An 11039-nucleotide genomic window follows, 5' to 3' on the forward strand; every position below is an offset into this window, starting at 1 on the left:
AATTTATACTAATCTTAATCTTATCAATGTAAAGTGGAATTCATACTAATCCTAATTTCATCCAACAAAATAGATCAACACATGATTTGACATAATATTAATTTAAATACAATTTTAAGGGGTTGTTTGGTGTGAAGATAAGTTATGTTGAGATTATTTATGTTAGATTAATTATATTAGAATTAGTTATACTGGGATTAGTTATTTTGATATTATTTCTTATTGATTGTTTTATATGTTGTATTAATCTTTGAATTGTTAATTTTACTGCTTTATCCTGGGATTATTATTCCACCATCTGGCAGGTATAACTTATACTTGTACTATTTTAATCCTGAGATAATTTATCCCGGGATAGTAACTAAAAAAATGGATAAGGCGATACCAAATTTAATATTTTATGACAAGTAATCAAAGACTGTTGCTCGGACATGTTGTTGCACTTATCAAATCCTCATAATATACTACTTTTGGAGAATTCGACACACACCATTGCCATTTTTAAAATGTCCGAGTGGTTGCTTGTCATAGAATATTAGGAAGAATCCCTTTCTAACAACATTTGCATGTAGAGGAAATATGTTTGTATGACAGAAGTCGTCTTTAACATGAAAAATATTTTCATGAAAATTATTTTCGGAGAAAGTATTTTCGTTGAAGAATATTTTTTTGCTGCTTGTGTTTTGAGTAGAATTCATACTAAACCTAATTTCATCCAACAAAATAGATCAAGACATGATTTGGCATAATATTAATATAAAATACAAATCTAAGGGGTCCTTTGGTTTGAAAACAAGTTATGTTGCGATTAGTTATATTGGGTTTAATTATCCTAATATTATTTCTTATTGACCGTTTGGTATGTTGTATTAATACTGCGATTGTCAATTTTACTGCTTTATCTTGGGATTATTATTCTATCCTCTCGCAAGTTTAACTTATACCGGTACTATTTTAAATCTGAAATAACTTATTCCAGAATTAGTAATCAAACAAAGGATAAGGCGATACTAAATTTTTATCCCATAACTATTTTTTCTTATCAATCATACCAAATAATCCCCAAGAGATCAACAAAAAAAATTCACGTTAAGTAATTTTTTTTTCTGTATCGTTCTAATTTTATCAGATGTCAACGACAAGACAATTTAGCGTCAGATTAAAATCCCTTTGGAAAATATAACTAACAAAATTTTCTTTCAAATTATCCCTTCACATTCACTCCCTCCCCGTTAACCTCGCTATACCACTACCATGTAACTTTCTTTATGTATATGTAGTGTATATTGTGTATATAATTCATATACATAATATGTGAACCATCACTAAGAGCTCTATATATTTTTTTCCTGCTAAATTCTATCCCACTATCAAAAAAATAGAAAAAGTAAAAATAAAAAAGCTCAAAAAGTTTTCTATATTGACTTCTTGATCATATGTTTTCTTTTCCTTTCCTACCTTTTAACTAACTTTTATTGTTTGTTAATTCATATTTTGTATGCTGCTTTTTTGTGTCTGTTGAGTTTATACCATATTGTTTTAGAAGAAGGATTTTGAGGTTTTAAGAAAATATGGGGATATTTTTAATTATGGGATTTGGGCTATTTTGCCTCTTGGCTATGGTTACAGAGGCAGAATACATGAAATATAAGGATCCAAAACAGAAATTAGGTGTTAGAATTAAAGATTTGATGAAAAGAATGACACTTGAGGAGAAAATTGGCCAGATGACTCAAATTGAGAGGAAAGTTGCCTCAGCTGATGTTATGAAGAAATATTTCATTGGTATGTTTATGATTTTTTTGTTTTTTTAGTTTTTAAGATTGAATTGGCCATTCTTGAATTATTTCTTGTAGATAATTGATGTTAAAACCTTGTGCATTGTATGTTTGAGAATAGCCACATTTGCTCATAGTATGTGTCTTTGGTCTATGTTGCTCGGACTCTCCGAAAATGCAGTTGCATCCGTGTTAGATCCATTTGGAGGATTCGACATATGCACCCAGTCGGCATTTTCAAAGAGTCTGAGCAACATTATCTTTGGTTACTTGTCATAGAATATTTGAAAGAAACCCTTTCTAATAACAACAACAACATATCCAATATATTTCCGCGTGTGGGGTCTGGGGTGGGTAGTGCGTACACAGACCTTATCCCTACCTTATGCAAGTAGAGAGACTATTTCCGAGAGACGACCCTCGGCTCAGGCAAGTAGAGTCACAGCAGTAAAGAAATCCCTCTCTAACAACATTTGGATTTAGAGGGAATAAGGGAGAGGGAGGAGGGTGACTTGTTTGAATATGTTTGGTATGATAGAAATTGTCTTTCTCACGGAAAATGTTTCTTGAAAATTTGTTTTTCGGAGAAAATATTTTCAGTCAAGAATGTTTTTTGGTGCTTATGTGGTGAGCGAAAATATTTTTCTTGAAAAAAATATAAGGTATAGGAGAATGGCAGGAAGTTAAAAGTTAAGATAGTCGTAAGGAAAATAACTTCTAATGATAAGTAAGAGAATTCATTTTTCATCTTCGATTATTCTTTTTTGGCAGGGAGCTTATTGAGTGGTGGAGGAAGTGTGCCAAAACCTAATGCCTCCGCGGAGGATTGGGTGAATATGGTAAATGAGTTTCAAAAGGGTGCTCTTAAGACTCGCCTTGGTATTCCCATGATTTATGGCATTGATGCAGTTCATGGCCATAATAATGTGTACAAAGCTACAATCTTTCCTCACAATGTTGGACTTGGTGTCACCAGGCAAGTATCTATATACATTTTAAGTCAACAACAACCCAGTGAGTTCCCACAAGTGGGGTTTGGGGAGAGTAGAGTGTACGCAGACCTTACCCCTACCCCGGAGAGTAGGGAGGTTGTTTCCGAAAGACCCTCGGCTCAAGAAGAAAATATATATTTTAAGTCATTCTTTGAAATTCAGGCGCTTTTCTGTGTTATACATGTGTTTGTTACTATCTGAAGATATTGTAGTGAGCCGTGTTGTCCGAGCTCTTTTGTTGAATTAGACTATAAGGGTGCATACAATAGACCCTTGTAGTCCGGTCATTCCCTGGACCCTTAGTGCACCGGGCTGCTCTTAAGACTATAAAGATGCCTAATAGCCGATTCCTTCTGGTTAAAACTTATGATCAAGCAATTATCTTAGGCATTTGAGTTCAAAGATTTTGCTTGTTTTAATACAGGGATCCTGATCTTGTGAAGCGAATCGGGGCTGCAACTGCACTTGAAGTCAGAGCCACAGGAATACAATATGCTTTTTCTCCCTGCCTTGCAGTAAGTTGATGTTATTAACACTTCTAGCACATTAGGCATCTTTATTTGTTTGATATACTAATATATGTTCTGTTAATGTAGATATGTAGAAACCCGAGGTGGGGCCGTTGTTATGAAAGCTACAGCGAAGATGTTAATATCGTGCGAAGCATGACAGAGATCATTCCTGGTTTACAAGGAGATGTGCCGGCTAACATGAGCAAGGGTGTTCCTTTTGTCGATGGAAAGTATGATTCTTTTATCCCTTTTCAGATCTTTATTACTTCCTTTTCGTTCAATGAACTATACAACGTCCGAATCATCTGAATAAAATCTGACTAATATCTTTCACTAGCATAAAAAGGGATAAATGGATGTTAATATGGCATGTCAGAGATAATGATCTAAGAATAAATGCTGTCGATTCACCACATATGGTTGCACTGAACTTATAATCTGGTTCAAGAGAATGTCTTTTTGGTATTAGAATCTCCATTCCTTTATTATGGTGAATTGAACTATTAATTGATTGTACAGGAAAAAGGTTGTGGCCTGTGCTAAGCACTTTGTAGCGGATGGTGGAACGGTGAATGGAATCGATGAAAATAATACAATAACCGACGCGCAAGGATTATTTAGCATTCACATGCCAGCATATTATGATTCAGTCATAAAAGGTGTTGCCACAGTGATGGCATCTTACTCGAGCTTGAACGGCGAAAGGATGCATGCCAACACACACCTACTCACTGGCTTCCTAAAAGAGAGGCTGAACTTCAGGGTAAGAATAATTAGCTCACGGATTTAACTTATATACGCTGACAACAGTGGCAGAACAACCTGCCTTATATTTCAAGTTACTAAATTTCTACTTTTTGGAAGGTTAACTGTAGCTATCCTTTAGGTGACTTGATAGTGTAAAAATTTCTTACACTGTCAGTGCATGTATGGTTTGACATTCAGTTGGTTAAGGTTGATGGCGTATGTATCCAAAGTAAATAACTACCTATTTTGGCCCGTATATTTCGGGGCTTTGTCATTTCAGATTGGGAAGGTATTAACCGAATTACTAACCCCGCGAACTCTAACTACACATATTCAGTTCAAGCAAGTGTTATGGCAGGAGTTGACATGGTTAGTACACTAAATTTCTTCATCGTTCTTTTGGACAATACAAAAATGATGATGGTTTTTATATGTTATTACAATTTTAGTTGCTCATACTGAATGATTTGTGTATTCACAGATTATGGTACCAGAGAACTACACAGATTTTATCGGCAACTTGACTTTCCTAGTGAAAAACAATTTCGTTCCGATGAGCAGAATTGACGATGCAGTGAAGAGGATATTAAGGGTTAAGTTTGTTATGGGACTGTTTGAGGATCCAATGGGAGATCTTAGCATGGCAAAATATTTGGGTTGCCAGGTGCAATTGCTGATGTGCTATAACCAAAAATGTTTCAAGATGAATTTTTTTGCGTTAGATTTAACGTGCTTCGATATGTTTATGCAGGAGCATAGAGAATTGGCAAGGGAAGCAGTTAGGAAATCACTTGTGCTTTTGAAGAACGGAAAAAACCCTGATCAACCTTTACTTCCCCTTCCGAAGAAAGCGCGAAGGATACTTGTTGCGGGAACTCATGCAGACAATTTAGGATATCAGTGTGGAGGCTGGACAATTCAATGGCAGGGTGTTCCTGGAAATAATCTTACAATCGGTATGTTTTGTCCTATTCTGTCGTTTCGACTAGAGTTTCTGCAGCAAAACTTGATGTACCGATTCTTGACACATTTCTTCTGATCCTTCCAGAGAAAAAGATTCATTCTCTTCACAAAAATTATAGCCAATAGAGATCTCTTTTTCAGTTAATCCCTGGCCTCATTCAAGAATCGCTTTTGATCCATTCCGTAGGATATCGATAGAAAAGGCAAATCTTTTATGATACACCAAATCCGGCTTGGTTATTGATAGAATGAATAGTTCTAACCATCTTTTGAAATCCCTCTTCTAATTCAAAATCATAGTATAACGTGTATCGTACTAGATATGTAAGCAAATCCATGTTACCTGGATTAGATGCACCATCTCTACTGTCTGCTTGCCATTTTTGGTCAAATTTGGCAACAAATCTATGTTTTCATTTAACAATAAGCTTGGATAGTGAACTTATTTTTGTTGGTTATATAATCCTCTTGACGGGGAGCCTCTGCGTAACTAGTAAAGTTGCTGCCATTTGACCAGGAGGTCACGGATTCGAGCCGTGGAAACAGTCTCTTGCAGAAATGCAGGATAAGGCGGCATACAATAGACCCTTGTGGTCCGACCCTTCCCCGGACCCCGTGCATAGCGGTAGCTTATTGCACCAGACTACCTTTTTTTAATCCCCTTGACATGAAGAAAAATTCAAGTATAGTAAGTAGTAAAGGATGTTCAGAATTGCTTTAGGTCATAGGTTCAAATTCCAATTGTGATATCCTAGACTTTTTTTTTGAATCCCCTCATATAAATTTCTAGTTCCGCTACTGATTAGAGCTGAAGAGTTCTCTTTGCAGCACGAGTAAAATCAGGCTAATACATCTTTAAATGTTACAGGAACTACCATTTCAAAGGCTATCATGAATACTGTTGATCCTTCAACAGAAGTAGTATACCAGCAGAATCCTGTCCTAGTCGAATCCAGCCAATTCGACTATGCTATCGTAGTAGTTGGCGAGCCTCCATATGCTGAGATGTATGGTGATAGCTCAAATCTCACTATACTTGATCCTGGTCCTAGCATTATCAACTACATTTGTGGCACTGTCAAGTGTGTTGTAGTCGTTATCTCTGGCCGTCCTGTTGTGATCGAACCATACGTTGAAAAAATGGACGCGCTCGTGGCTGCATGGCTTCCAGGGACAGAAGGACAAGGTGTTGCTGATGTTTTGTTTGGTGACTATGGATTCACTGGAAAACTCGCGTGTACTTGGTTCAAGAGAGTCGATCAGCTTCCGATGAACGTTGGCGATCCACACTATGATCCTCTGTTCCTCTTTGGATTTGGCCTTACAACTCAGCCAGTGAATGGAAATTAACATGAAAACATGATTAATTGAAGTTATTTTTTAAGAAAAGCTTCATATGATTAAGAGCTCTTGGTCAGACTAGCAAGCAAAACAAGAAAAAGAGGAACTTATCAATTTGTTTCAACATATTGTAAAAGCAGCCAGTATCTTGTTATTTTTCTTATACATTGTTGTAAATACCACTATATGCATATAATTGTATTGAGCTTGCTGAGGTTCATCACATAAGTAATATGAATATCTAATATATTTATTTATGCACATGGTGGTTTGTAGATATTCGAAATGGACAAGGCAGCACGTCAAACTAAGCATCCTGCATTCACATAGAGATGAATATCCAACATATTTATTTACGCACATGGTGCAGTTTTGTAGTTATTCATAATGGATAGAGCAGCCCGGTAAACTAAGCATCCTGCATTCACGGAAGGATGGATATCTGATATATATTTGTTTATGTACATAGTGGTTTTGTAGTTATTCGTAATGAGCAGGGCAGCCCGGTAAAGTAAGCATCATATATTCGTACAGGGATGGATATCTAATATATTGATTTATGTACATAGTGGTATGTACTTATTCGTAATGGACAGGATAGCCTAGTGCACAAAGCATTCCGCATTCACGTAGCGTCCGGGGAAGAGCAAACACCCCAACAGATATAATGTTGCGTTTAAAGTTGAAAGAACTGGCAAGGTCATGACTCTATGAAATCAAGAAGAATTATAATAAATGGAACCAAACAATCAAAACAATAACAATATGGAACCAAATATTTAAAATATCTAGAAAGGAGATCCCTACACAGAGTGGCCAAACAATTAAAATTACATTGAACAGAAAGAATACTCACTCCTTTTAATTTATATGACATTCTTTTATTTTGGGACATTCCAAAATATTTGACACCATTGTATCTCTGTAACAACTTTCACAATTTGTTAAACTGATAGTACTTTTAACGTAAATGCCATGTTTTCTTTCTTTTCAGCCTCTACTGTAAATCTAGCTTTCAAAAAAAATTCGTCAAATTAAATTACAAGAGGAGTTTATGTATTTTTATAGAAGAGTAAAAGTTTTGAATGGCTGTATGAGAACCTATTATCCTAGAAAAGTCATGTAAACCTCGTTAATTAGTAATATGAGTATCCTTTTTACCAATAAAAGAGAGAGTAAAAAAGTCTTTATATGTGAGCACTCAAGGGAACAAGGCAGTGGCGAATGCAGGATCTCCACGAAGCGGGTTCAAATTTTTTTTTTTTGTGTAGCTAGTGGGAATTGAACCTATGACCTTATGAAGGTTTTGAACCCCCTTAACCACTAAACTACACTTTTGGGTTGAAAACTTAATATATAGAGGTAAAAAACAGACTTTGCCTTATATATATAGTGTAATTTTTTGGTGAAGGGGGTTCGGGTGAACCCCCTTCCGCCCCCTAGAACAACGTATATTTACTTCTTTTCTTTTAAACAACATCGGTATCACCTTAAATTTACAAATTTCCCAATATTTGGTATCCGTATTTGAATCTGAGAAATTTGAATTCGTGTTGCTTGAAGTTCATCAAAAGCAAGAACACTCCATATCAAGAATTTTTTTATTTTCGGGACTCGAATCCGGCCTTTGATTAAGAACAGCTCACTATTATTCATTATTAGATGTTTGAAGGTAGACCTTAAAGTCTAAAGGTTTCAGGTCGAGCGAGACTAAAATAAAATACTTGGAGTGCAAGTTTAGTGACGTGACTTAGGAGGTCGACATGGAAGTGAGGCTGGAAATACAAGTCATTCCTAAGAGAGAAAGTTTCAAGTAACTACGGTCTATAATCCAAGGTAATGAGGAGACTGGCGATGATGTCACACATCGTATTGGAGCAGGATGGATGAAAATGGAGGCTTACATTCGGCGTCTTGTGTGACAAATGTGCTACCAAGATTTAAAGATAAGTTCTACAGAGTAGTTATTGGACAGACTATATTGTATGGGATGGAGTGTTAGCCAGTGAAGACCTCTCATGTTCAAAAGATGTAAGTAGCGAAAATGAGGATGTTGAGATGGATGTGTCGACATACTAGGAGGGATATGCTTAGAAACGAAGATATTTGGGACAACGGGGGAGTGGCCTGTGTGGTGGATAAGATGCAGGAAGCGAGGCTGAGATGGTTGGGACATGTGAAGAGAAGAGGCACAAATGCCCGAGTGAGCAGGTGTGAGAGGTTAGTGATGGTAGGTCCGATAAGAGGTATGCTTAAGAAGTATTGGGAAGAGGTGAACAGGCAGGACATGACACATCTTAAGCTTACTGAGGACATGACTCTTGATAGAAGGATGTGAAGGACGCGTATTATGGTATTAGGTTAGTAGGTTGTCGAGCGTATTTCTTTTTCATACATATATTTCTTTTCCATATTTGCAGTACTAGTGTTATTCTCGTATTTCATATTCTTAGAATTCTGTTACTACCTATTGTTTCTCTTGCTTTGTTTATTTTTTGGCTGCAATTATTTCTTCTCTTCTCATAACTTCTCCAGCAGCATATTTCCTTTTCATTTCATAACTGATATGATTATGCTTTTCTCTCTACCTTCACAAGGTATGAATAAGATTTGCGTACACATTATCCTTTCCATACTCAACTTGTGGAACTACAATGGATGTGTTTTTGGTTTATCATCTGCAAATCCTCGTCTTTCCTATGAATTAATAATATTAGGATATTTGTGTAGGTTAAGACCAAACCAGCCGTCTTAGCTCAGCGGTAGAGCGCGTGGCTTTTAACCACGTGGTCGTGGGTTCGATCCCCACAGACGGCGATCTATCATTGGTTGCTTTATCTTTTTTGTATTTCTTTTCATTTGGAAAGTCTATATCTTAATGCTACAGCGGAAATAAAATCGGAACTTTTGGGAAAATGTTTTTTTTCTGAAGCTTTTTTTTTTCTTTTGTGCAAAAATGAATTTGAGATTTTTCTTTAAAAATAAATTTTTATTTTTTACAAAAACAACTCAAACAAACAGAATTACAATAGTCAAAAATTGTACTTGCAAGCTACGTCTAAGGCGGGCAACTATCGTATTATAAAAACATTAAAAAAAAAAAAAAAAACATGACTTTTTGATCTTTCCTTTAAGTTTTCTAGTGTCAGTGTAAGACAATTAATTTATACAGGAATGATCCAAGAAAAGGTTATTATTCATATACGTCTAATTGATTGTATATATTAAAGGGAAACTGCCACTTACTGCAATATATATGAGAGATTTCATAAGAATATTTTAAAAAATAAAAATAATTAAATTAAGTGCATACATTCCTAGAAAGCTTCATCAAAATAAGTTAGATGGATCAGTTCTCAAGCTCTAAGGGCTTGAAATATTTCCCATCAATAAGATAAGTGCCAATGCTGAGACGAACTGCCCACACATCCATAGGCTTCCTTGAAACTATCCTGCATTTTAATTCAATTTTACTTAATTTAAATAAAATTCTAAAATAATAATAAACAGTATGTCTCCAAAGGAATAATAAGTGGTAAATTCAAAATTTAGAATCACTGAGTTCTACTCTTTATATATACCGAGTTAGACACAGAAAAATTATTTTTGTGTAACTTATATGTCACGGGGTCAAGCCATTGAAGTAGCGATTAATTAATGCTTGCATTATGGTAGACTGTTTATATCATATCCTTTGGGGTGCGATCCTTCCCCGAATCTTGCATGTACGCGAGATGTTTTATGCACCGAGCTATCTTTTTTTGAGTCTTATTTCTTGGACTTGGAAAAATTATAATTGTAGGACGAAAATTCAAAAAAAAAGGTAACATTTTTTTAATCACAATTCCATGTAACACTGTGAAAAGAAAAGGTAATATAGCATTTTTTTTCAGGGCTACCATTTAGTACTTTCTGCATTAAAACTCACTTTTCCTACTAAAAATTTCAAATTTCCTGATCTTCTTAATCCATTTTCGGAATATTTGCTGATTTTACTTATCCTGGATCATCTTTTTCAATAATCTATTTCTGTAGCATAAGTTTCCTTAGATAATTCACATAAAGGAAATCAAATGCACGGAAATACAAACATAACAATGTACATAGGGTATGAAAAATACAATAATATAATTTATTTATTTTAAACATTTTAGTCACCTTACAACCAATTATAAGTGACTATCCATAAATAATAGATTTAGTAACCTAAGAAATAAGACAAATAACTTTTTATAACAGGTTAAATGTTTAATTGTGTGAAAATTTATTTATCCTAGAGCATCTTTTCGAAAACTTTCAATTCATGTTGCGTAAGTTTTCCTTAGATAATTCACACAAAAGAAATCATGCATGAAAATACAAACATAACAATGTACATAGGCTATACAAATGCAATTATATAACATATTTTATACTATCAGGTCACCTTACAAGCAATTATATCCATAAATAATAGATTTAGTAACCTAAGAAATAAAACAAATAAATTTTATAACATATTAAATTGCTTTAATTATAAGAATTTATTTACGCTGTTAGTGTGTATATATACATATATATATATATATAAAAGTAAGAAAAATTACCAACAAGGGTTGTGGTGGAGTGGTAAGTACTTTTTCATCCTTAACCAGAGGTCTCGAGTTCGAGCCCCTGGGTATGGAGTCGTCTTTGTTAGGGAGCGCTTTACCCCCCCCCCCCCCCCC

General features: G+C 35.0%; 2 protein-coding genes and 1 non-coding gene across 3 annotated transcripts in view; 2 read left to right on the forward strand and 1 right to left on the reverse strand.

Annotated features, from left to right (window-relative positions):
- LOC109231723 (beta-glucosidase BoGH3B-like) lies at positions 1347-6538 on the forward strand. The gene is made up of 9 exons (XM_019397361.1): positions 1347-1785; positions 2550-2754; positions 3195-3285; positions 3367-3512; positions 3802-4038; positions 4287-4398; positions 4511-4693; positions 4781-4985; positions 5861-6538. The coding sequence occupies exons 1-9, from the start codon at positions 1572-1574 to the stop codon at positions 6340-6342; spliced, it is 1875 nt and encodes a 624-aa protein (XP_019252906.1). The 5' UTR covers positions 1347-1571; the 3' UTR covers positions 6343-6538.
- TRNAK-UUU lies at positions 9079-9150 on the forward strand. The gene has a single exon. It is a non-coding gene; the product is annotated as a tRNA-Lys (tRNA).
- LOC109241997 overlaps positions 9556-11039 on the reverse strand; it is a 1945-nt gene continuing 461 nt past the window's right edge. The window contains exon 2 of the mRNA XM_019408826.1: positions 9556-9785. Coding sequence (XP_019264371.1) covers positions 9683-9785 — 103 coding nt within the window. The 3' untranslated portion in view covers positions 9556-9682. The remainder of the gene's footprint in view (positions 9786-11039) is intronic.

This window comes from Nicotiana attenuata, chromosome 1, assembly GCF_001879085.1.
Source record: "Nicotiana attenuata strain UT chromosome 1, NIATTr2, whole genome shotgun sequence".
Taxonomy (NCBI): domain Eukaryota; kingdom Viridiplantae; phylum Streptophyta; class Magnoliopsida; order Solanales; family Solanaceae; genus Nicotiana; species Nicotiana attenuata.